Source organism: Ovis canadensis, chromosome 1 (genome assembly GCF_042477335.2).
Source record: "Ovis canadensis isolate MfBH-ARS-UI-01 breed Bighorn chromosome 1, ARS-UI_OviCan_v2, whole genome shotgun sequence".
Classification (NCBI taxonomy): Eukaryota; Metazoa; Chordata; class Mammalia; order Artiodactyla; family Bovidae; genus Ovis; species Ovis canadensis.
The window spans coordinates 119,686,099-119,713,875 of NC_091245.1; the positions used below are offsets into that span (position 1 = coordinate 119,686,099).

Below are 27,777 nucleotides of genomic sequence, written 5' to 3' on the forward strand. Positions count from 1 at the left end.
TGTCTGCAATGAGGGAAGCATGGATTCAATATCTGGATTGGGGAGATCCCCTGGAGAAGGAAATTGCAACCCACTCCTGTATTCTTGCCTGGAAAATCCCATTAACAGAGGAGTCTGGTGGGCTACAGTTCACGGGATTGCAAAGAGTTGAACACGACTGAGTGACTCAAACTAGCCACTAGATAGGCATATTAAAGTGCTCTTCTTCAGCTTATAGTTATACTCCTGGACCACATGGTCTTCAATGTTACCATGGAGGGAAAAGGAGGTAGGTCAAAAGATACCAACTGTTAGTTGGCTAGGTCTAGCCTAGATGTGGTACTGACTGCCTTTGCTAACCTCTGGAATGTTTCACCAATACCTCGTTGGCTTTTCAGGTTTCTCATTACCTATGTTACCAATTCTCTGCATTACATTCCCTGTTTCAAGTATCGAGAGAGGAGCTCCCATATTCCTGGATGGACCATGTCTAATACAGATACATCTCAAGAAAATCCCCAGTCTCCCAGTCTGATGTCCTTTTCACCCTATACATGCAATTTCTATAAGTCCTATAACAAAGCATGCATTGATAATTGCTTTCCCCTGCAAGGTTTTCCTAGCATTTTATGTGTATTCTTTGGTCTCCACAACAACTCTGTGACATAGACAAGTACCTACTCAGAAGTGAAGAAATAGATTCAGAGAAACGACTTGATGTCAATTTCCTTGCTGGAGCCATGCAATGATACATCTCAAGGACTATGACAGAATGCCCCCAAATACCACAATATGTCATCTGATTTCACTAGGTGATGCCCATATAAAGCTTTCATTTCACCAGCCTGGTCATATTTACAGAGATTGTCCTTATCAAAAGGGATAATTTTGTATATGAATGTTTTAACATTGTGGAATTCCTTAATATAACAATGCTTTTCATTTTGAAGAAGACTCATAGTTTGATCTGTTGTTAAAGTCGATATACTTTAGCAGGTGTCCTTTGTTTTCTTGGTAGGAGAAGACGGAAGGAGGCAGGCCAAGTCTGTCATCAGCAACACTTCAAAGGAGATGATGGCCTACAGTGATTACCCTTTCCCTGACCACTTTCCCAACTACTTACACAATTCCAAAATCATGGAGTATCTCCGTATGTATGTCAAACACTTTCACCTTTTGAAGCACATCCGGTTTCTGGTAAGTGGGACAGAGAACACCCAGCATACAAGGAAGTCTCTTGTTAGAGCCCAAAGCCAGGCCAAAGCTGTGAGCTTTACATACATCTCCATGGAAATCATACATCTCCATGGAAGTCTCCTTCAGGAGAAAATATGGGAGATTGACTGAAATGCCAAACTGTACACCTGGTGTGGGATCACTCCTAGCTACCCTGAGGACTGTAGTCTGAAAAAATTGAGCTAATCTCACCTTAAAAATGCCTTGTTCAGGAGACCAGTTATACTTGAGCACTTTAATGAAAGCCCAGATGAGAGTACCTGCAGTCAACCTTATTCATTGAGGTCAAGAGTTCTTGAGGGCATCAGGGAAGAGTGGTCATGAGTCTTTTTTCTCATTCCCAGTCGAAGGTGTGCAGTGTGAAGAAGCACTCTGATTTCTCTTTCACGGGACAGTGGGATGTTGTGGTGCAGGCTGAAGGAAAACAGGAATCCTATGTCTTTGATGGGATTATGGTGTGTAGTGGACTTTTTACCAATCCCTTCATGCCACTTCAGAAATTTCCAGGTATGTGTTATTGAATTCTAGGGCACTGGTGTTGTGAGATACTATCACTGTAGCTATTATTATTTTTGGAGAGAGTTTATAATTCTGAAAGTCACCTTAGTTTCATAATAAATATTATATTTTCTGATTATAAAGTAATGCAAGTTTTTTCAAGTTAGTTCAAATAATACATTTATAAAATTGAAAATAAAAAATACTAAAATATCCTATCACCACCAGTTCTGGGCTATTTAAGAGGAAGGTGCTACATTTTAATAGTGTGAAGTAATTAGTAAGAGCAAAGATACAGAAATATATTAAGATTTTGCTTTATTTCTGAATGTGTGTGTGTATATATATATATACACACAGAGGCTCAGCAGAGAATTAAACGGATCAAAATTTTTGTCCCCTTGGAGTATACATGGTAGTAGATGGAGAGAGACACAAAAAAGGATGAGTGAGTGCTAAGTTGCTTCAGTCATGTCTGATTCTTTGTGACCCTATGAATATAGCCTGCCAAGTTCCTCTGTCCATGCTATTCTCCAGGCAAGAAACTGGAGTGGGTTGCCATGCACTCCTCCAAGGATCTTCCCAACCCAGGGATCGAACCTGCTTCTCCTGTATCTCCTGCATTGCAGGCAGATTCTCTACCACTGAGCCACCAGGGAAGCCCCATGTATATACATATATGTATAGATAAACATAGCATAACAGGATGACTACAAATAGCTGAGTGCTAGTGTCACTACATATCTCACAAGATACTGCAGTGCTACTTACTATTTGGAAGCTTAAGCACTCTGAATATAAGGAATCATGCAGCAATGATTTACCTGCACAAGAGCTCCTTCTTAGCTCTAGAAGAAGAATATGTATCCTGTTTACTCTAAGAGGGCTGAACCTGAGACTCCTTTGGGCTTCTCAGGAGATGCTGGATTCCCCCACTTTCCATTCTTTTGTCTGTTTCCAAATGCACAAGAAGAAAGAGAAAGATAAAATTGGTCAAAAGCGGTCTGTTAGTTATTAGCATATTAGAGGTTTAGATATTCCTGTATTCATTCAATCAGTATTCATTCAAGAAATATCTACTGAGCATCACTTTTGTGGCAGAGGCTCAGCAGAGAATTAAACAGATCAAAATTTTTGTCCCTTGGAGTATACAAGGTAGTAGATGAAGAGAGACACAAAAAAGGATAAATATGTGAAAGGTAATAACTATGAAGAGAAACAGCTACCAGGAAGAGCAAAGGGTTGGTGGTTGGGGAGACAGGCTTGTCATGCAAGGCTAGTTGAAGTGGTCATGTAAGGCTTCAGCAAGAAAATAGCACTGGAATAGATACCCCAAGGCATTGAGGAAGTGATGCAAATAACTGAGGAATGCAGATTGTATAAAAGGAAGAAAACAGTGCAAAGAACTTGAGGTAGGTGTGTACCAGACAGGTCCATGTGTTGAGAGTACAAGAGTACAGGGAGATGATGACAGAGAGTGAATGCTGCACCAGATCAATAAGAATTTAAAAGGCCATTGTCTGGACCATAGCTCTGACTTTAACTGAGGTGGGAGCCACTGGGAAGTTTTCAGCAGAGCAGTGGCATGCTCCAATCACGTTGGCTATTGTGTTGAGAACAGCTGGGGAAGGAGCTGGGAAAGCAAAAACAGGCAGGCCAGGGAGGAGGTTCTTGCTAATTCACGTGGAAAATGATGGTGATTTTGACCAGGATAGTGGCAGTGGAGACATAATGTGGTGCTTGGATCTTAAATATAGTTTGAAGTTCAGCTCAGTTCAATTGCTCAGTCATGTCCAACTCTTTGCGACCCCATGGACTGCAACATGCCAGGCTTCCCTGTTCATCACCAACTCCCAGAGCTTGTTCAAACTCATGTCTATCGAGTTGGTGATACCATCCAACCATCCCATCCTCTGTTGTCCCCTTCTCCTCCTGCCCTCAATCTTTCCCAGCATCAGGGTCTTCTCCAATGGTTCAGTTCTTCGCAACAGGTTGCCAGCGTATTGGAATCTTAGCTTCAGCATCAGTCCCTCTAATGAATATTCAGGACTGATTTCCTTTAGGACTGACTGGTTTGATCTCCTTTCAGTCCAAGGGACTCTCAAGAATCTTCTCCAACACCACAGTTCAAAAGCATCAATTCTTCGGTGCTCAGCTTTCTTTATAGTCCAACTCTAACATCCATACATGACTACTGGAAAAACCATAGCTTTGACTAGATGGACTTTTGTTGGCAAAATAATGTCTCTGTTTTTTATTTTTATTTATTTATTTATACTATAGTTTTGTTTTATTTATTTATTTTGCTTTACAATATTGTATTGGTTTTGCCATACATCAACATGAATCCATCATGAGTGTACACGTGTTCCCCATCCTGGACCCCCCTCCCCCCTCCCTCCCCGTACCATCCCTCTGGGTCATCCCAGTGCACCAGCCCCAAGCATCCTGTTTTTTAATATGCTACATTAGTCATAGCTTTTCTTCCGAGGAGCATTGGTCTTTTAATTTCATAGATGCAGTCACCATCTGCAGTGATGTCGCAGCCCAAGAAAATAAAGTCTGTCACTGTTTCCACTGTTTCCCCCTCTATTTGTCGTTAAGTGATGGGACCAGATGCCATGATGTTAGCTTTTTGAATGTTGAGTTTTAAGCCAACTTTTTCACTCTCCTCGTTCACTTTCATCAAGAGGCTCTTTAGTTCTTTGCTTTCTGCCTAAAGGGTGATGTCATCTGTGTATCCGAGGTTATTGATATTTCTCCCAGAAATCTTGATTCCAGCTTGTGTTTCATCCAGCTCAGCATTTCGCATGATGTACTCTGCATAGACGTTAAATAAGCAGGGTGACAACATGCAGTCTTGATGTACTCCTTTCTGAATTTGGAACCAGTCCAGTGTTCCATGTCTAGTTCTAACTGATGCTTCTTGACTTGCATACATATTTCTCAGAAGCCGGGTAAGGTGGTCTGGTACTTCCATCTCTTTAAGAATTTTCTGCAGTTTGCTGTGGTCCACATAGTCAAAGGCTTTGGCATAGTCCATAAAGCAGAAATAGATGTTTTTCTGGAACTCTCTCCCTTTTTTGATGATCCAGTGGATGTTGGCAATTCGATCTTTGGTTCTTCTGCCTTTTCTAAACCCAGCTTGAACATCTGCAAGTTCTCAGTTCATGTACTTTTGAAGTCTCACTTGGAGAATTTTGAGCATTACTTTGCTAGCATGTGAAATGATTGCAATTATGCAGAAGTTGAACATTCTTTGGCATTGCCTTTCTTTGGAATTGCGATGAAAACTGACCTTTCCCAGTCCTGTGGCCACTGCTGAGTTTTCCAAGTTTACTGGCATATTGAGTGCAGCACTTTCACAGCATCATCTTTCAGGAATTCAAGTAGCTCAACAGGGATCCATCACCTTCACTAGCTTTGTTCATAGTGATGCTTCCTAAGGCCCACTTGACTTCATATTACAGAATGTCTGGTTCCAGGTGAGTGATCACACCATTGTGGTTATCTGGGTGAAGATCATTTTTTTATTGCTCTTTTTGTATTCTTACCACTTCTTCTTAATATCTTCTTCTGTTTGGTCCATGCAATTTCTGTTCTTTATTTTGCCCATCTTTGCATGAAAATTTCCCTTGGTATCTCTAATTTTCTTGAAGAGATCTCTAGTCTTTCTCATTCTATTGTTTTCCTCTATTTCTTTGCATTGATCACTGAAGAAGGCTTTCTTATCTCTCCTTGCTACTCTTTGGAACTCTGCATTCATATGGATATATCTTTCATTTTCTCCTTTGCCTTTAACTTCTCTTCTTTCCTCAGCTATTTGTAAGGCCTTCTCGGACAACCATTTTGCCTTTTGGCTTTTCTTTTTCTTGGGGATGGTCTTGATCACTGTTTCCTGTACAATTCACAAACCTCTGTCCATAGTTCTTCAGGCACTCTGTCTATCAGATTTAATCCCTTGAGTCTATTAGTCACTTCCACTGTATATATTGTAAGGGATTTTATTTAGGTCATACCTGAATGGTCTAGTGGTTTACCTACTTTCTTCAGTTTAAATCTGAATTTGGCAATAAGGAGTTCATGATCTGAGCCACAGTCAGCTCTCATCTTGTTTTTGCTGACTATAGAGACTTTCTCCATCTTTGGATGCAAAAAATAAAATCAATCTGACTTTGGTATTGACCATCTAGTGATGTCCATGTGTAGAGTCATCTCTAGTGTTATTGGAAGAAGGTGTTTGCTATGACCAGTGCATTTCTTGGCAAACCTCTGTTAACCTTTACCCTGCTTCATTTTGTACTCCAAGGCCAAATTTGCCTATTACTCCATGTATCTCTTTACTTCCTAGTAGAAGTTGGAAAAAAAGAATTTGCTGATGGATCAGTTATGAGGTGTGATTTTTTTTAAAGTGATATGTTATAGAAGGATAAAAAGGATAATGTTATTGTCCTAGGCAATGGAGTTGCCATTTCCTGAGAGAGAAGATGTCTTGGGAAAGCTAATTCTGCCTGTTTGAGGGGGCAAAGCTTGAGCAGGTGACAGGGTCTTAGAGATGATTATTGAAAATGGAAAAGGATGGGATAAGATTTAAGAAATTCAAAGATGAACATTAGACTTATTTTTCAAGTGCTATGTTTTAGGAGTGTTAAAAAGATCCTTATATCATTCCTATGAGCTAGATGAAACCATTTCCATTTTACACATTACAAATGCATCTAGTAGTGAAAAAGTTACGAAGTATGCCCAGGTTTGTTTGATCTCAAGGTCTACTCCCATATTGAGCCAGAGGGCAAAATGTTCATTTTGGAACAGAATAAAAATATTTTATCTTGGGAAAAAGAGACAGAGGAAGGATAGATGAAAACACAGGAACTTTTAGATGTTGAGGAACTCATCTCAGGTTTTTATTGTTTCATAAAAAATGAGAATAAAATGTTATCTTCAGGTAGTGAGAGGCATTTTAGTAGGACCAGGAAGAGGGGGAATAATTGGAATAGTTGTAGTCAGAAATTGAAAGGAAAAGTGAACTTAGCAATGATTGAGCTCAGGAATTCACTAGGTGATGATCAAAGAATTGCTTCCAAGGGAAAGCTGAGATTTTGGAGCACATTCACCAGACAAAGGAAAAAGAGCAAGGAATGATCCACAATTAGGACGGAACAGGGCTGTCCAATGTCACAAGAGGAGCAGAGAAACCTATAAGTGCAGGCCTCAATGTTGTCTGAAAGATGAAATAGTACAAAATCAACCAGATATTATGGTTTGGCCACATGAGGTTTTTGTTTAAGTCAGAGCATATTTTTTAAACAAAAATAATGTTTTTACATCCTTTCAGCCTCAGAATCAGTGAGCATTTGTCCCCAGTAGGGACGGGGGAGCATGGTGGGCTGCCGTCTATGGGGTCGCACAGAGTCGGACACGACTGAAGCGACTTAGCAGCAGCAGCAGCAGCAGCAGCAGCAGCAGCAGCAGCAGCAGAGAGCAAAGGGAATAGTGCTAGTATTAGTAGAAAGGGTGTACTGGGCCTAGGAAGAGATGGAAAACAAGGTAGACAGGGATGAAGCTTGGGTTAAGAAAGCAAGACAGGAAACTGGATCAGAGCAGTATTTATAATAATGAAGATGATGGATAAAGAAGATGTGCTACTTGTATAGGAGTCAAGCTCTTTTTGAAGACTTGGTAGGATATACATAAGTTAAAAAAAAGAGGCAGAAGTAAAATATCTGACTTTTTAAGAAACCTGAGAATTTGTTTAAATATAAAATTTTTGTTTCAGAACAGAACAGTAGGAGAATTAATTCTGTCTGATACTGTAAGAGAAGCACATTTCACAGACCAAGAGTAGTAGACCAGAAAATGAGAGATTTAAATTAGATGGCCTTTGAGTTTAGCAATAAGCTTTAGAATATACCAGCAGTTTAAAAGGTAAAATAACGGTCAATGCTTGATTGTGTTCTTGCCCACAGGAATCATGCATTTCAAAGGTCAATATATTCACAGGTGGGAATACAAGAGTCCAGAGAAATTTCAGGGCAAGAAAATCATTGTGATTGGCATTGGAAATTCTGGAGCTGATTTGGCGATTGAGCTCAGTCATGTAGCTGCACAGGTTTGGTGCCTAAATTCTCTTTCTTGAGATGCAACTTGGCCCCTACCTTCTGAAATATGAAAATTGTGCAAAATATGTGTAGTATGTACTCATATGCTGTTTCAGTACTGATTGTTAATTACCTCCTCACATCTGTTTCCTCAATAGTGAATTAGTGATTGTTGCTCAGTCATGCCTGATTCTGCAATCCCATGGACTATAGCCTGCCAGGCTCCTCTGTCCCTGGAATTCTCCAGGCAAGATTACTGGAGTGGGTTGCCATTTCCTTCTCCAGTTTCCTTAATAGGCATCTTGATAATCTACTCCAAAAAAGAAAAAATGGAGAATGAAATACAAATAAATATTTCAAACCTCAAAGACTTTCAAATTGTTTATTTTTACCAGAGTCTGAAGATTTTACCAGTTCAGCCAAGAATTAACCCCCCCTCCCAAAAAAAGAAGAAAAAAAAACTTACTAGATAACCATTTTTTAAATCTCTTTATTTTTCATTGACATGACACTTGACACCATCTTCCAACCCCAATTCCTTCAATAGGGATACAAATTAACTAAGTGTTGTAGTTACTACAACACAGTCATTAGCAGCTGGATGGGATCTTTGTGTCAACTGTTGATATCTAGCCTTTTTGAATCTTATGTGTTTTTGGAATTTAAGACATTGCAGACATCAAATACTGCTTTTGGAAAGGTTCAAAAAGAATAGTGGGTTGATCCAGAAGAAGGTTTGGTGCTATAAGCAACAAGTCAGATGTGTCTGTATGTGGGAGTGTGTGTAACTATTTGTTGGCCTTCCTGCTTTTGAGAACAGAACTCTTCAAGATAAAGGACAATAGAGTTTTTATCCATTCCTTCCCATGAGCCAAATGAGTGCTATCTGAAGAACTGAGAAATTATCCTATGAAAGTGAACTATCATATCTATTGTGCATTTACTTGCATTCTCTCCTAGGTGTTTCTCAGCACAAGACGTGGTGCATGGATTTGGAACAGGGTCTGGGATTATGGGATGCCCATGGACACTGTTCTCTTTACTCATTTTAATTCTCTTCTCAACAAAATTTGCCCTGAATTTTTAATCAACAGATGGGCAGAGAATAAATTAAATGCTCGCTTTAACCATGAAATTTATGGCTTGCTACCTCAACACAGGTATGTTCTAGGATTTTAAAAAAGTAATTTTGCTGTTGCCTTTTGGAATCAGTGGGCCAAACTTGGAACATAAGGATGATTTAGAGTTCATGTTTTACCACCTTGAAAGTAGACTTTGGCTATCTTAGGAGAATGTCAATCATCGTTTCTTTTCTCATGTTTCTCTGGGCCATTCTATTCATTAAACTTAGAAGAAGGAAATTGAATTTCAGGCATGGTGGCAGCTTCATCTGTCCCCACTCTTGATGTTTTCAAGCTACTGTGCACTTTTCCTTTAGACTCTGAAACTTTAGACTCTAGAGAAGCAAATAATATACTATGCCATAAAAATAAACTCCATCTTTCTGAGGCAAATTTTCAAAAAGTCAGGAATCTGGTAAGATTCCATCAACAAGATGGAAGACTTGTGAGAGAGTCCTTTGAAATTCAATACATTCTTTCTTTCTCTTGAATAGAAATCTGAATCCAGACACCTGTGGTGTGAATCCTAGTGTCACCACTTTATAGGTGTGTGATATTGATCAGATTTACTTAACTATTTGTGCTTCATCTTCCTTATATATAAAATGGTGAAAATATTCACCAATTCAGTGGCTGTTTTGAACATTAAAGAGGAAAATACATATACAGTTTACACTAGTCCCAAACACATAATAAATGTTCATCAATTTTCTCTTGTTTTATTGTCTAATTAATTTTCTAAACATATTAAAACTATACTCATGGGATTTTAGTTTATGGAGGTGAGTGAGCAGCAACATGGAGAGGTCAATGACATTGTAAGGAGAATGTATTACTTACATTTTCTTAGAGAAAGAGACATACCAAGCCATGCAAGGCCATATGGGAATTTATTCAGCTAGAAACAGAAACAAGGGGAAAACAGATACTAGAGACTTGATTGGGGTTTCTATGGGACAAGCAGGGCAGCTCAGTTCAGTGCAGTTCAGTCATGTAGTCGTGTCTGACTCTGCAACCCCATGAACTGCAGCACGCCAGGTCTCCTTGTCCATTACCAAATCCCAGAGTTCACCCAAACTCATGTCCATGGAGTCAATGATGCTATCCAGCCATCTCATCCTCTGTCATCCCCTTCTCCTCCTGCCCCCAATCCCTCCCAGCATCAGAGTCTTCCAATGAGTCAACTCTTCGCATGAGGTGGCCAAAGTACTGGAGTTTCAGCTTTAGCATCATTCCTTCCAAAGAAATCCCAGGGCTGATCCCCTTTAGAATGGACTGGTTGGATCTCCTTGTAGTCCAAGGGACTCTCAAGAGTCTTCTCCAACACCACAGTTCAAAACCATCTATTCTTCGGTGCTCAGCTTTCTTTATAGTCCAACTCTCACATCCATACATGACCAATGGAAAAACCATAGCCTTGACTAGATGGACCTTTGTTGGCAAAGTAATGTCTCTGCTTTTGAATATGCTATCTAGGTTGGTCATAACTTTCCTTCCAAGAAGTAAGCATCTTTTAATTTCATGGCTGCAATTACCATCTGCAGTGATTTTGGAGCCCCAAAAAATAAAGTCTGACACTGTTTCCACTGTTTCCCCATCTATTTCCCATGAAGTGATGTTACCAGATGCCATGATCTTCACTTTCTGAATGTTGAGCTTTAAGCCAACTTTTTCACTCTCCTCTTTCACTTTCATCAAGAGGCTTTTTAGTTCCTCTTCACTTTTTGCCATAAGGGTAGTATGCTCTGCATATCTGAGGTTATTGATATTTCTCCTGGCAATCTTGATTGCAGCTTGTGTTTCTTCCAGCCCAGCGTTTCTCATGATGTACTCTGCATATAAGTTAAATAAGCGGGGTGATAATATGCAGCCTTGACAATATACAGAAAATATACAGGCAGGGCAGGGCAAGGTAAACAGTTGAGGATTGGCTGGTTTGAATATTTCCAGCAGATTTTAGGCTAGATTTGTCTGGTTCCTAGCCCTGGGATATATAATGGTCATTTGAGTTAAATTCATATATATGTGTTAGTCCATTCCAGTCCATTTTAGTTCACTGATTTCCTAGAGTGTTGACATTCACTCTTGCCATCTCCTGTTTGACCACTTCCAATTTGCCTTGATTCATGGACCTAACATTCCAGGTTCCTATGCAATATTGCTCTTTACAGCATCAGACCTTGCTTCTATCACCAGTCACATCCACAACTGGGTATTGTTGTGTGTGTGTGTTGTTTTTTTTTTTACTTTACAATATTGTATTGGTTTTGCCACACATCAACATGAATCTGCCATGGGTGTACACGTGTTCCCAATCCTGAACCCCCCTCTCACCTCCCCCCTCCCCACCACACACCATCCCTCCAGGTCATCCCAGTGCACCAACCCCAAGCATCCTGCAGGCTGCATTGAACCTAGACTGGTGATTCATGTCTTATATGATATTATACATGTTTCAATGCCATTCTCCCAAATCACCCCACCCTCGCCCTCTCCCAGAGTCCGAAAGACTGTTCTATACATCTGTGTCTCTTTTGCTGTCTCACATACAGGGTTATCATTACCATCTTTCTAAATTCCATATATATGTGTTAGTATACTTTGTTACTGTTTTTCTTTCTGGCTTACTTCACTCTGTATAATCGGCTCCAGTTTCTTCCACCTCAGTAGAACTGATTCAAATGTATTCTTTTTAATTGCTGAGTAATGCTCCATTGAGTATATGTACCACAGCTTTCTTATCCATTCATCTGCTGATGGACATCTAGGTTGTTTCCATGTCCTGGCTATTATAAACAGTGCTTTGATGAACATTGGGCTACACATGTCTCTTTCAGTTCTGGTTTCCTTGGTGTGTATGCCCAGCAGTGGGATTGCTGGGTCATAAGGCAGTTCTATTTCCACTTTTTAAAGGAATCTCCACACTGTTCTCCATAGTGGCTGTACTAGTTTGCATTCCCACCAACAGTGTAAGACGGTTCCCTTTTTTCCACACCTTCTCCAGCATTTATTGCTTTTTGACTTTTGGATCACAGCCATTCTGACTGGTGTGAAATGGTACTTCATTGTGGTTTTGATTTGTATTTCTCTGATAATGAGCGATATTGAGCATCTTTTCATGTGTTTGTTAGCCAACTGTATGTCTTCTTTGGAGAAGTGTCTATTTAGTTCTTTGGCCCATTTTTTGACTGGGTCGTTTGTTTTTCTGGAATTGGGATGCGGGAGTTGCTTGTATATTTCTGAGCTTAGTTGTTTGTCAGTTGCTTCATTTGCTATTATTTTCTCCCATTCTGAAGGCTGTCTATTCATCTTGCTTTAGTTTCCTTTGTTGTGCAGAAGATTTTAATTTTAATTAGGTCCCATTTGTTTATTCTTGCTTTTATTTCCAGTATTCTGGGAGTTGAGTCGTAGAGAATCCTGCTGTGATATATGTCAGAGGGTGTTTTGCCTATGTTCTCCTCTAGGAGTTTTATAGTTTTTGGTCTTACGTTCATATCTTTAATACATTTTGAGTTTATTTTTGTGTATGGTGTTAGAAAGTGATCTAGCAATCAGAATCCAACAACACATTAAAAAGATCATACACCATGACCAAGTGGGCTTTATCCCAGGGGTGCAAAGATTCTTCAATATCCACAAATCAATCAATGTAATACACCACATTAACAAATTGAAAAATAAAAGCCATATGATTATCTCAATAAATGCAGAGAAAGCCTTTGACAAAATTCAATATCCATTTATGATAAAAACTCTCCAGAAAACAGGAATAGAAGGAACATACCTCAACATAATAAAAGCTATATATGACAAACCCACAGCAAACATTATCCTCAATGGTGAAAAATTGAAAGCATTTCCCCCAAAGTCAGGAAGAAGACAAGGGTGCTCACTTTTACCACTACTATTCAACATAGTTTTGGAAGTTTTGGCCACAGCAATCAGAGCAGAAAAAGAAATAAAAAGAATCCAAATTGGAAAAGAAGAAGTAAAACTCTCACTGTTTGCAGATGACATGATCCTCTACATAGAAAGCACTAAAGACTCCACCAGAAAATTACTAGTGCTAATCAGTGAGTATAGTAAAGTTGCAGGATATAAAATCAACACACAGAAATCCCTTGCATTCCTATACACTAATAATGAGAAAATAGAAAAAGAAATTAAGAAACAATTCCATTCGCCATTGCAACGAAAAGAATAAAATACTTAGGAATATATCTACCTAAAGAAACTAAAGACCTATATATAGAAAACTATAAAACACTGGTGAAAGAAATCAAACAGGACACTAACAGATGGAGAAATATACCATGTTAATGGATTGGAAGAATCAACATAGTGAAAATGAGTATACTACCCAAAGCAATCTATAGATTCAATGCAATACCTATTAAGCTACTAGCAGTATATTTCGCAGAAATAGAACAAATAATTTCACAATTTGTATGGAAATACAAAAAACCTTGAATAGCCAAAGCAATCTTGAGAAAGAAGAATGGAACTGGAGGAATCAACCTGCCTGACTTCAGGCTCTACTACAAAGCTACAGTCATCAAGACAGTATGGTACTGGCACAAAGACAGACATATAGATCAATGGAACCAAATAGAAAGCCCAGAGATAAATCCACATACCTATGGACACCTTATCTTTGACAAAGGAGGCAAGAATATACAATGGATTAAAGACAATCTCTTTAACAAGTGGTGCTGGGAAAACTGGTCACCCACTTAAAAGAATGAAACTAGATCACTTTCTAATACCATACACAGAAAAAACTCAAAATGGATATTGTTTTTACTTTGGCTCCATCCCTTCATTCTTTCTGGAGTTATTTCTCCACTGATCTCCAATAGCATATTGGGCACCTACTGACCTGGGGAGTTCCTCTTTCAGTATCCTATCATTTTGCCTTTTTGTACTGTTCATGGGGTTCTCAATGCAAGAATATTGAAGTGGTTTTCCATTCCCTTCTCCAGTGGACCACATTCTGTCAGACCTCTCCACCATGACCTGCCCACCTTGGGTGGCCCCACAGGGCATGGTTTAGTTTCATTGAGTTAGACAAGGCTGTATCCTAGTGTGATTAGGTTGACTAGGTTTTGTGATTATGATTTCAGTGTGTCTACCCTCTGATGCCCTCTTGCAACACCTAGCTTTCTTACTTGGGTTTCTCTTACCTTGGACATGTGATATCTGTTCACTGCTGCTCCAGCAAAGTGCAGCTGCTACTTCTTACCTTTGATGAGGGGTATCTCCTCACCGCTGCCCCTCCTGACCTTGAATGTGGAGTAGCTCCTTTAGGCCCCCCTGCACCGGTGCAGCCACTGCTCCTTAGATGTGGGGTAGCTCCTCCTGGCTGCCTGTGGGCAAGAATTTTTTAGAAGAAATGGAGTAGCCATCATGGTCAACAAAAGAGTCTGAAATGCAGTACTTGGATGCAATCTCAAAAACAACAGAATGATCTCTGTTCGTTTCCAAGGCAAACCATTCAATATCGTAGTAATCCAAGTCTATGTCCCAACCAGTAATGCTGAAGAAGCTGAAGTTGAATGGTTCTATGGAGACTTACAAGACCTTTTAGAACTAACACCCAAAAAAGATGTCCTTTTCATTAGAGGGGACTGGAATGCAAAAGTAGGAAGTCAAGAAACACCTGGGGCAACAGGTAAATTTGGCCTTCGAATATGGAATGAAGCAGGGCAAAGACTAATAGAGTTTTGCCAAAAGAACACACTGATCATAGCAAACACCCTCTTCCAACAACACAAGAGAAGACTCTACACATGGACATCACCAGATGGTCAACACCGAAATCAGATTGATTATATTCTTTGCAGCCAAAGATGGAGAAGCTGTATACCGTCATCAAAAACAAGACTGGGAGCTGACTGTGGCTCAGATCATGAGCTCCTTATTGCCAAATTCAGACTTAAATTGAAGAAAGTAGGGAAAACCACTAGACCATTCAGGTATGACCTAAATCAAACCTCTTATGATTATACAGGGGAAGTGAGAAATAGATTTAAGGGACTAGATCTGATAGAGAGTGCCTGATGAACTATAAATGAGGTTACTGACATTCTACAGGAGACAGGGATCAAGACCATCCCCATGGAAAAGAAATGCAAAAAAGCAAAATGACTGTATGAGGAGGCCTTACAAATAGCTGTGAAAAGAAGAGAGGTGAAAAGCAAAGAAGAAAAGCAAAGATATAAGCATCTGAATGCAGAGTTCCAAAGAACAGCAAGAAGAGATAAGAAAGACTTCCTCAAAGATCAAAGCAAAAAAATAGAGGAAAACAACAGAATGGGAAAGACTAGAGATCTCTTGAAGAAAATTAGAGATATCAAGGGAATATTTCATGCAAAGATGGGCTCGATAAGGGACAGAAATGGTATGGACCTAACAGAAGCAGAAGATATTAAGAAGAGGTGGCAAGAATACACAGAAGAACTGTACAAAAAAGATCTTCACGACCCAGATAATCACGATGGTGTGATCACTCATCTAGAGCCAGACATCCTGGAATGGGAAGTCAAGTGGGCCTTAGAAAGCATCGCTATGAACAAAGCTAGTGGAGGTGATGGAATTCCAATTGAGCTATTTCAAATCCTGAAAGATGATGCTGTGAAAGTGCTGCACTCAATATGCCAGCAAATTTAGAAAAGTCAGCAGTGGCCACAGGACTGGAAAAGGTCAGTCTTCATTCCAATCCCAAATAAAAGCAATGCCAAAGAATGCTCAGACTACCACACAATTGCACTCATCTCACATGCTAGTAAAGTAATGCTCAAAATTCTCCAAGCCAGGCTTCAGCAATACGTGAACAGTGAACTTCCAGATGTTCAAGCTGGTTTTAGAAAAGGCAGAGGAACCAGAGATCAAATTGCCAACATCCACTGGATATTGGAAAAAGCAAGAGAGTTCCAGAAAAACATTTATTTCTGCTTTATTGACTATGCCAAAGCCTTTGACTGTGTGGATCACAATAAACTGTGGAAAATTCTGAAAGAGATGGGGATACCAGACCACCTGACCTGCCTCTTGAGAAACCTATAGACAGGTCAGGAAGCAACAGTGAGAACTGGACATGGAACAACAGACTGGTTCCAAATAGGAAAAGGAGTGTGTCAAGGCTGTATATTGTCACCCTGCTTATTTAACTTCTATGCAGAGTACATCATGAGAAACGTTGGGCTGGAAGAAGCACAAGCTGGAATTGAGATTGCTGGGAGAAATATCAATAACCTCAGATATGCAGATGACACCACCCCTATGGCAAAAAGTGAAGAGGAACTAAAAAGTCTCTTGATGAAAGTGAAAAAGGAGAGTGAAAAAGTTGGCTTAAAGCTCAACATTCAGAAAACGACGATCATGGCATCTGGTCCCATCACTTCATGGGAAATAGATGGGAAACTGGAAACAGTGTCAGACTTTATTTTTTTGGTCTCCAAAATCACTGCAGATGGTGACTGCAGCCATGAAATTAAAAGATGCTCACTCCTTGGAAGGGAAGTTATGACCAACCTAGATAGCATATTGAAAAGCAGAGACATTACTTTGCCGACTAAGGTCCATCTAGTCAAGGCTATGGTTTTTCCATTGGTCATGTATGGATGTGAGAGTTGGACTGTGAAGAAAGCTGAGCACCAAAGAATTGATGGTTTTGAACTGAGGTGTTGGAGAAGATTCTTGAGAGTCCCTTGGACTGCAAGGAGATCAAACCAGTCCATTCTAAAGGAGATCAGCCCTGGATGTTCTCTGGAAGGCATGGTGCTAAAGCTGTAGCTCCAGTACTTTGGCCACCTCATGCGAAGAGTTGACTCATTGGAAAAGACTCTGATGCTGGGAGGGATTGAGGGCAGGAGGAAAAGACGACAACAGAGGATAAGATGGCTGGATAGCATCACTGACTCTATTGACATGAGTTTGAGTGAACTCTGGGAGTTGGTGATGGATAGGGAGGCCTGGCATGCTGTGATTCATGGGGTCACAAAGGGTCGGACACGACTGAGAGAGTGAACTGAACTGACTGAGCCCTGCGGTAATTAAGGGCAAGGGAAATACTGCCCTGGAGTGTGAGAGTTAGATAAGTAGTTGATCGGCGCTAAGAATTGGTTGGAGCTACAGATTTGGGATTGGATGGTTTGCATAAAAAAGAAGTGCTCTTAGCAGAGGCATTTGCTATCTTTAAAACAGGTTAGGCAAGCGAGACAGCAAGATTTTTGTCTCCCTGGACAGCAATGTTTTTACAATGTCAGAATAACATAAAAGAGAAAATAAAAGCCCAACTACACATCAACATCCCATTTCTAGCTTGAATGATTGGGTAGAGGGTGTATCATCCTACTAAGGTAAGGAATTAAGAAGGATAGGAAATTTGGAAGATCTGAGGAGGCTGTGTGATGATTTAAGCTTTAGAAAACAGCATTTGAGATACTTAAGGTATCCCTACAGAGATACATGGCAAGCATTAGGATAGAATATTCTGAAAATCAAAGTGGAGAGCAGACTTGCAGTCATCGGCCCTTAGGATGTATAACAGTCTTAGTGGTAGAGTATGTGATTATCAGGATTAGGAACAAGGAGACTGGCAAATTTTGTATAGACACTTCTGTTATTCTCCTTTGCATGTACGTGTACATGTGTGCACGCATCCATAAATACCCCTCTTCTCAAGCTGCCTTAAGAAACAATAATAGGGTTTGAGTGGCAGGTGTGTTCATTATTATATAGGTAGCAAGCATGTGAGTTAAAAGAATGGACTTATCAGCTCTCATAACTTGAAACTCAAGAAAGCTAAGATTCATTAGAAAGTTTGATGGAAATAAATAAGGAATGATTATTGAACTTTCTATGAAAACATGATTTGTCTGCATTTGAAATGTAGAGTGCAATATTCTGGACACTGAACCTCAAGAAATACATAATAGAACCAGAAAAATCTTTTGAGAAGGAGAATGAAACTGATAACGGTTGACTGAAGTTCTGCCACATAAAGATGATAGAAATCTCTCTATATTGGTATGAAGAAAGGGTGAATGTGGATTTCACCAGATACAAACTAATAAGAGCTATCCACGATGTTTCAGAGAGTAAAATTTAGATTTGGGACAAATATATATACTATATGATTAATACAACTATGATATTAATAGAATAAAATCTTGCTTGAAAATTATAGGAAAGATAAAAGAAACAATGTGGTAAATATATATTCACCCAATTATTAAGAATATAAATATATTTCAGTTAAAATATATTAAAATCATGGATGACAAATCAATTTTGTCTTTTATTAGTAAAAAGATATAATATGCATGTGCAAAAAAAAGTATATATATATGTGTGTATATATATGTAGCTTTAAAATGTAAAACAAATTTTAGCAAATCTGATGCTTACCTGCTATATGACCCTGGAGCAGTTATGCATTTTGTCTTTCTTTTTTATATGTATTGACAAGATGCAATCCTATCTGCCTATCTGTTGTGAAGTTTAAATGAAGAAACACATAATATTGCCTATATGCACAGCCTAGATAAATTTAATGCATATTTTTTAGCTCCTATTATAATCAAGTAGCACTTTGGATACTGGGGAAGAATGATGACAGTGCCACAATTCTACCTCTTGCCGGGCTTCCTAGAGTTTTCAAAATGTTGTACAATGACACAGCATAATATATGCTATGAAGAAACAATCAGGGTTTGGGAGATAAAGTGTTTTTAGATGGGCTGCTTATGGAATGCTTGAAATGAAAATGAAATGCCGACCCAGGAATCGAACCCGGGTCTCCCACATTGCGGGCAGACACTTTATCGTCTGAGCCACCGGGGAATGGCTATGGAATGCTTATGTGATAAAAGAACATTTGAATCAGAATCTGAAGGAATTGAGTGGGTAGATCCTGAGAGATATCTGAGAGAATAATATACCAGGCAGAAGAAATACCAAGTCCAAAGACATCAGTGGCATGACTTACTCCAGGAGAAGTGAAGAATCTGGTGTAGCTAGAGCACAGGTGGAGAGCGAAAGTGGTAGGAAGTAGTTCAGAGAGGTAGGCAGGCACCTGATCACATAGAGAATTTTAGGACTTGGGCATGGAAATAACTTTAGAGTATATTTTTAATGAAATAGCAATATATTTGGGAATAATTTTACATTTTAAAAGAATCACTCAGGCTGCTGATTGGAGGAAAAAATGTGGGGAGTCAAAGGTAGAAGGAGTGTTAAACTGCTTTAAACAGTATTAAACTATTAGTTTACTAACAGTGTTAAATTTAAATAATGTTAGTAAATATTACAAAAATGCCACGTAGGTTCTCAAAATAATGGAAATCAGACTATGATCTGATTTTTCTGTTCCATTTTAAACACTCCACCTGTTGCTTTATAAAAAAAAAAAACTCTCTCACCTCCCCAAAAAATTGTTTTAAGGAAATTAAGTATCAATATATCACTGCTATAAACTTATATCACCTTTCAAAAGTTTCTCTCTGCATGTAGTAAGCACTGTATAAACATTATTGGCACCTTGATGAATACAGAAGGTTTATTCAGAACATAATTCAGAAGAAATATTGAGCAAAAATCTTTTATAAAATAAAAATGTATGTCTTTCATTTTTTAGCATGACTAAAAAAATCATTTTAAGTATTTTCTTAGCTTACCTACTTTCCAAAAAGACTTATATTAGTTTTCCTGCATACAAATTTTCATTCTTCAGATTTCTGACTCATCAAGCTACTGTCGGTGATGATCTACCCAACTACATAATTTCTGGAAGAGTTCTGATGAAACCAAATGTTACAAAGTTCACAGAAACATCAGCCATCTTTGAGGATGGCACAGAAGAGGATGTGGACGTTGTCATCTTTGCCACAGGATACACTTATTCTTTCCCATTTTTGGAAAATAATTCAACAGTTCTGGATATCCAGCGTTCCATGTATAAATTTGTTTTCCCTCCTGAGCTAGAAAAACCAACGCTAGCTTTCATTGGCATCCTCCAGCCAGTAGGAGCCACTATTCCCACATCAGAACTCCAGAGCCGATGGGCTGTACATGTATTCAAAGGTATGTCATGACCTTTTTCATATTTACAAAAAATAACCATCCAGATAATGTGATTTCAGAGGCACTGCAGAAGTCTTCTGCTGCAAACATATCTGAAGCTCACCTTTACAGTATTTGAAATTCTGCCTCTTGAGATTTTTTGCTTCAATGTTTGATGGCTATGTAATCTTTAGGATTCCCATATGAAAATGAAGATTAAAAAACTACTACCTAAATATATCAAATGACAACTTATTGGCAAATAATTCTTTAAAGCACATCAGCAAGGTACACAATATAGGAAATGAGGGCAGGGGAAAAGACCTCAACATGGGAAATAACAATTATCCTACTTTCCAATCTTTCTAGAATATCTCTGGAGTGATCCACAACTACAGGGAGCATTTTTTTTTTGCCTGTCTCTCAAGTTTAAAATATAAAAAGGACAAGTAGAGTCACAGAATTATGAACTGTGAGTTATGAAAATTATGGCAGAGTCATAGAGTAACTGGAATAGGGCCCCAGCAAAATTAAAAGAGCAAGAGCTTTGTAATCTAGCAGGCTCTGATTAAAACCCAGTTCCTCCACATGCTGACTGCATGGTCTTGACATATTGCTTGACCTCCACAATTCCCTCACTTATAAAAATGAAATAATTAGATGTATTGTGCAGAGCGGTGAGAATTAACAATTAAGCATTTGTCTTTTGTAAGCCTTCAATGAATGTTGATTGTATGAATCAAGATAAGCCATGGTGCTAATTTTTTAATTATTATTCTTTTCTTATATCATAACTTTTAGGTTTAGAATAGATTGAAGACAGAGTCAAATCAACCTTAATGAAATGATGTCAATCACATTGCAATAGTTCTGCTCATTTCTTTGTTCCTTCTTTAAAATGTTTCCCATATGTTCCTACTAGATTCTGCTTCTTGAAATGTAGGATATTTTTTCATTAAAAGAAGGAATAATTATGGGAAAGTGTTTTCCATGATTTAAGATGAAAAATCAAGAAGAAATCTCTATCCAATGAAGACAATCAGGAGTCATTGACTCACCATTAGTAGCTATTGAAAAGCTAAGTGATAGCATAAATGAACAAGTATAGCTCACTATTCAAAAGAGAATCAGAAAAAATACGCTGGTTATGGAACTACACACACACTACTTTGTGCCTTCCTTCAGTTCATTCTTCTTTGTGAGATGTGAGATCTGCCAGTCAAATTGTGTGGAGAAGGCACTGGCACCCCACTCCAGCACTCTTGCCTGGAAACTCCCATGGATGGAGGAGCCTGGTAGGCTTCAGTCCATAGGGTCACTAAGAGTGGGACAAGACTGAGCGACTTCACTTTCACTTTTCATTTTCATGCATTGGAGAAGGAAATGGCAACCCACTCCAGTGTTCTTGCCTGGAGAATCCCAGGGACAGGGGAGCCTGGTTGGCTGCCGTCTATGGGGTCGCACAGAGTCAGACACAACTGAAGCAACTTAGCAGCAGCAGCAGCAGTCAAGATGTGAAGTCATTAAAGCCATGTTTTTGCATGTGTAAGGCATGTGCACCTGATAGAACAGTGAATGTAGGGGAACCCAGAGCAGCTCCTGAATCCATCGCTCCCACTCTTATGCTATCTCATGATGTTCTCCACCAAACAGACCCTCCTATTACACATTTCTTCCTCAAACCACACCTTTTCAATAGGAAAATCATTTTCACATTTGAAATTTCTTTCCTAGGATTGAACAAATTACCTTCAGTGAGTGGCATGATGGCTGACATAAGAAAGAAGAGAACCAAAGCTGAAAAAGAGTAAGAAACTTGCTTCTTGATGAAAGTCAGTAGAAAGTGTTTAGGTGGAGGTGTTTGTATTTCAAGCATTCTTTATATTTTTCTCATGATGGAATCTGTCTATTTGCCTGGAGGAGATCTCAAATTATCAACGTTTTAATTTCCTCTTAATTATGCATAAGTATCATATATGGAGGACTTATTGAATGGAATGAGTAGAGAATGGTCCAACTTGAAAACTGTAGAATTTTATTTAAAGTTTATGGAACACTTTATATAACATATAATTATAAAGTTGTGTCATGCTGTAGCCTTAGAGATGTAAAGCGTCTGAAAATATATGATGAAATGAAGGATTGTTTCACTCTTTTAACGTGTTGAAAAGAAAAACCGATGTGAGAAATGAGATAGGAGACCATTACAGGATCCAATTAAAATGCTAATGTTTGGTTAGGAGCTTGTGGATTGCACCAAACCTTCTTAAAGGAAAATTATTCTCAACCACTAGTGTTGGGGATATAATTTATTTCTATTTAGCAAATATCTACTGAGAATCTACAGTGTGGAGGTCACAGCATGTTCTCAATGAGAAATAAAAGGTTTTATTTTAAGAATCATAATCTGTTATCCATAACTTTGGTTTAGGAGGGTGAAGATTTGCATTTCAGTAATATTTAAAATGAAATTAATATCACACATATATGTACAATTCTTGTAGCATATTCCATAGTGTAGTCATCACCACTGACTTAACCAAACGAGACTATATCCTAATTGAGAATTAAATTCATGGACAAAGAAAATTTAAGACAAAAATCTTCTGAAACCCACTTATTAACATCCAAGATCCTTGGAAGGATTTGTTGGGGAAAAAACACTGCAAGAATATTTTGTTTAAAAGCACTGAGGCCAAAGTCAATGAAAAGAAGAAAAGATTTTATATCTCATTTTTTGGAGAAATCATCAGCCAATGTTTAGATGTAATTGTGCTTGGAGAGATGGAGTTTCTGATAGTTTCCTCTTCTGGTTTCAGGTACCTGAATAGTCCCTGCAATGCACGCAGAGTTCAGTATGTGAATTACATGGATGAAATTGCCTCTAAAATAGCAGTGAAACCCAACCTGTTCTCACTTTTCCTGTGGGATCCAAAGCTGGCTCTGGAAATTTTCCTTGGGCCGTGCACACCCTACCAGTACTGCCTACAAGGGCCAGGGAAGTGGGCTGGAGCCCGGGAAGCCATTCTGACTCAGAGAGAACGGATCATTAAGCCCCTGAGGACTCGCACCCTCATATGTGACCAGGCTCCATGGTCTGTGCCACTTTGGCTTAAAAGTATCTGTGTAGCCCTTCTCCTCTTTGTTCTCACTTTCATCATTAAAGGATAATCCTCCTGTGATCATTGCTATATTGTAGGTTAACAGTAACACACACTAATTAAGAGACTGGGCATGTGCGAGTATTTATCCCTCACTCTGGACTAGATTAATGCAGTGAATTGCCTAATAATTACAAAATTACTCATGTATGAGCATTTGGCAAAATTGGAGTCTTCAGAAGTCCAAAAGGGTAGAGTAACAACTTTAGCTAAAGCCAACTCGAAAATTGGAGATTTCAAATGAAATGGTTTATATGAAAGCTTGCTCTAGAAAAGCACATTTAATTTCTATAATATGAGAAATGTTCTCAGTTACCAGTCTCTCCTAGCCTCCTTTTGTATGAATTGGTGAATTCTTTGTTTTTCATGTAAAACACAGGCTAGGAAAAAGTTTCTTTTCAATGGCTTAGAAAAATTAACAACGAAGAAATATTTTACCAGCAATCCTTTCCACTAGGTCACATTCTACAGAATCATGGATATTGAAGTATCAAGTTGTTTGAGGGATTATTGATGATAGTTTCAGGTTATGGAGGGTGCCAGGGAGAGAAAAAGAGGGAATAATGTAAGTCAGGAAACATACGTAATTTTGTCTACTCATACTATCAAAACACATGAAATAATTCAGCAGTAAAACTATAAAATTATATAAAACACTGAGGAGAATGAAAGGAAGAAGTGGAAAATAAGCAAATATTTATAACTTTTGCAATTACGCAGAGAGATGAAATATTTGTGTCTGTATTAATCACTCACATTACAGGCTAGATCTGAGGTTAGTGCTGATATTCTGTAAAAAATTTTTCTCCTAGATTTATTGAGGCATGATTGAAAATAAAAAAATTGTATATTTTTAAAGTGTACAATGTGATATGTTGATATACAAACACATAGTGAAATGATTACCACAATCAAGTTAATTAGCATATTAATTACCTCATTAGTTATTTCACAAGTTACCTTTGTGTGTGTGTGTGTGTATATGTAGTGAGAACACTTAAGCTATGTCCTCTTAGCAATATCAAGTATACAAAACAGTATATAATCACTATACCGTACATTAGGTTTCCAGAACTTATTAATCTTATAACTGAATGTCTGTTCCCTTTGACCAATGTCCTTCCATTTCCCCACCAGACCTCAGTAACCACTCTTGTACACTCTGTTTCTAAGAGTTAAACTTTGCAAAATTTACATATAAGTGAAATCATTCAGTATTTGTCTTTTTACATTTGGCTTATTTCACTTAGGGCTCCCTTGATACTTCCATTATACTCAAATGGCAGGAAATCCTTCTCTTTTGAGCCTGAATAAAATTCTGTTGTGTGCATCACATTTTCTTCACCCCTTAATCTTCTGATGGACACTTATGTTACTTCCATATCTTGTGATTAACACTGTATTGAACATAGGACTATAGGATCTCTTCAAGCTCCTGTTTTCATTTCCTTTGAATATATACCCATAAGAGTAATTGCTGGACTATACAGTAGTTCTATTTTTAATTTATTTTGAGGAATCAATATTCTGTTTTCTTAAGTGGCTGTACCAGTTTACATTTCCACCTACAGTGTACAGGACTCCATTTTCTCTACATCTTCACCAATACTTATCTTTTGACTTTTTTATAATTGGCATCTTAACATGAGTGCAGGGATACCTCATTATTTATTTCCATTTCCCTTAGTGATTAGGGTGGTTGAGCATCTTTTCATGTACCTGTTGGCCATTTACGTCTTTGGAAAAATCAAGCCCTTTGCCCATTTTTAAATTATTTTTTTAAATTGAGATATGTGACTTCCAGATATATTTTGGACATTCATCACTAATTGAAAATTTGGTTTGCAAATATTTTCTCCCATTGCATTAGGTTGCCTCTTAATTTTGTTGATTGTGTCATTTGCTGCATAGAGAAATTTTAGTTTGATATTTTTGTTCATTTTTGCTTTCATTGCCTGCACTTTTTGTATCATATACAAAAAATATATTTGCCAGTACCAGTGTTGAGGAACTTAGTCCTGTGTTTTCTTCTAGGACTTTAATGCTTTCAGGTCTCACATTTAAGTATTTAACACACTTGAGTTGATTTTTGCATATGGTATAGGATTACTGTCCAATTTCAGCACAGGCTTATTCAGTTTTCCCTGTACCATTTGTTGAAAAGATTATTCTTTCCCCATTGTGTATTCTTGGTATGTTTGTCAAAAATTAGTATCTTTGTCAAAAAACCATATATGCTTTTCTGGGCTATATCTTCTGTTCCATTGGTATATGTGTTTGCTTTTATGCCAGTACCATACTATTTTGATTATGAAAGTTTTATAATATATTTTGACATCAGGAAGTATGATGTCTCCTGTTTTGTTCTTCTAGCTTGAGATTGCTATAGCTTTTCTAGGTCTTCTGTGGTTTCATACAAATTTTAGGATTGTTTTTCTATTTCCCTAAAAGATGCCATTGGAATTTCAATAAGTGTTACATAAAATTTGTAGATTGCTTTAGGTATCATGGATATTTTGACAATATTACTTATTTCAATCCATGAAAACAGGACATCTTTCGATTTATGTGTCTTCTACAATTTCTTTCATCAAGTTGTGGGCTTATTATACAGATATTTCATTCCCATGGCTAAATTTATTCCTCAGTCTTTTATTCTTTTTGATATTATTATTGTAAATTAGATTTGTTTTCCTAATTTCTTCTCAGAAGTTTTTTTATTCATTTATAGAGATGAAACTGATTTTGTATATTGATTTTTAGTCTACTTTACTGAATTCATTTGTTAGTTTACCAATTTTTGGTGGAGTCTTTAGGATTTTCTATATACAGGATCATATCATCTGGAAAACAGGCCTTTACTTTTTCTTTTCTGACTTGGATGCCTTTTCTTTCTTTCTTTTTTGTTTTGCCTAATTTCTCTAGGCAATTAGGATAAAAGTAAAAGTGGGTATCCTTACGTTTTCCTGAATATATATGAACTTGATTATGTGAGATATATTCCCTCCACACTCAGGTTATTGGCAAATTTTATCATGAAAAGCTATTAAATTTTTTCAAGTGCTTTTTTTTGTGTGTTTTGAGATGATCATATGATCTTTATCCCTCATTCTGTTAATATATTGTATCACTTTGATTAATTTATGTGTATTGAATCCTCTTGCACCCAAGGGATGCTGCTGCTGCTGCTGCTGCTAAGTCGCTTCAGTCGTGTCCGACTCTGTGCGACCCCATAGACAGCAACCCACCAGGCTCCCCCGTCCCTGAGATTGTCCAGTCAAGAACACTGGAGTGGGGTGCCATTTCCTTCTCCAATGCATGAAAGTGAAAAGTGAGAGTGAAGTCACTCAGTCATGTCTGACTCTTAGGAGGCTCCTCCATCCGTGGGATTTTCCAGGCAAGAGTACTGGAGTGGGTTGCCATTGGGGGTAAATATTAGTTTATCATGTTCCCCAATAGCTCAGTTTGTAAAGAATCTGCCTGCAATATAGGAGACCCTGGTTTGATTCCTGGGTTGGGAAGATCCGCTGAAAAAGGGACAGGTTACCCACTCCCGTTTGGGCTTCCCTTATGGCTCAGCTGGTAAAAAAAAGTCTGCCTGCAATGCAGGAGGCCTGAGTTCAATCCCTGGGTTGGGAAGATCCTCTGGAGAAGGGAAAGTTTACCCACTCCAGTATTCTGGCCTGGAGAATTCCATGGACTTATAGTCCATGAAGTTGCACACGACTGAGCGACTTTCACTCCCTCACATATTATCCTTTTAATGTGCTGTTTAATTCTGTTTGAAGAATTTTATTTCTGTGTTCTTCCAGGTTATTGATCTGTAATTTTCTTTTCTTATAGTGTCCATGTCTAGCAGTAAGGTCATCTGGTCTGGATTTGCCTTATTGGGAGATTTTTATTACTGATTCTGTCTGTTTACTTGCTATTAGTATGCTCATATTTTTTGTGTTATCATGATTCAGTCTTGGTAGGTTATATGGGTTTCTTGGCATGTGCTTCTTAGTAGTCTCTCATGATCCTTTGCATTGCTGTAGTATCAGTTGCAAAGTCTCCTCTTTATTTTCTGATTTAAATTTTGATTATTTTCCTTTTTTTCTCAGACAGAAAGGTTTGTCAATTTTAACTTCTTAAAAACTCAGTTTTGGTGATCTTTACTATTGTTTTTATTATTTCTATTTCACTTATTTTTGCTCTGATGTTTGTTAATTCCTTCCTTCTGCTAACTTTGGGCTTTGTTTGTTCTTCTATTCCTTGAGATACAAAAGTTGGTTATTTGATACTTTTTTCCCCTTAATATAGGCATTTATCCTTCAGACTTCCCTGTGTACTGCTTGCGCCCATGAGTGGAAACAGATCTCCAACTTTATCAACTTTACACACAAAACATCTACCACAGAACTCATATCAGTGGAAGCTCAATACAATAAATATTTAGACCTGAATGATAAAGGTTCATTGAATCCAAAAATGCTGGAAGGATTCAGCGCAAATGGAAAGTAGTTTTGAAATTTTTTCCTTTTTATAAACTTATCCTTGATCTTTGATGGTGTCTATTTCAGAAAAAGAAAGTTCTATGTAAATGATAATTTTTAACATCAGATAAAACTTTGCATA

At 38.1% G+C, this 27,777-nt stretch overlaps 1 protein-coding gene across 1 annotated transcript; it reads left to right on the forward strand.

Moving 5' to 3' along the window:
- Nucleotides 1–997: 997 nt before the first annotated feature.
- LOC138417487 (flavin-containing monooxygenase 5-like) lies at nt 998–24,012 on the forward strand. The gene is made up of 6 exons (XM_069547767.1): nt 998–1,722; nt 7,683–7,825; nt 8,775–8,974; nt 19,671–20,020; nt 21,734–21,806; nt 22,819–24,012. The coding sequence occupies exons 1-6, from the start codon at nt 1,536–1,538 to the stop codon at nt 23,168–23,170; spliced, it is 1,305 nt and encodes a 434-aa protein (XP_069403868.1). The 5' UTR covers nt 998–1,535; the 3' UTR covers nt 23,171–24,012.
- Nucleotides 24,013–27,777: the final 3,765 nt, after the last annotated feature.

What these genes read in the sequence shown, in the direction of transcription:
- LOC138417487 (XM_069547767.1), top strand. Translation starts at nt 1,536, where the DNA reads ATGAGTCTTTTTTCTCATTCCCAGTCGAAGGTGTGCAGTGTGAAGAAG. An exon ending in GGCTTGCTACCTCAACACAG is followed by an intron (nt 8,975 to 19,670) that starts GTATGTTCTAGG and finishes TTCATTCTTCAG; the next exon opens with ATTTCTGACTCATCAAGCTA. An exon ending in GGCTGTACATGTATTCAAAG is followed by an intron (nt 20,021 to 21,733) that starts GTATGTCATGAC and finishes TTTCTTTCCTAG; the next exon opens with GATTGAACAAATTACCTTCA.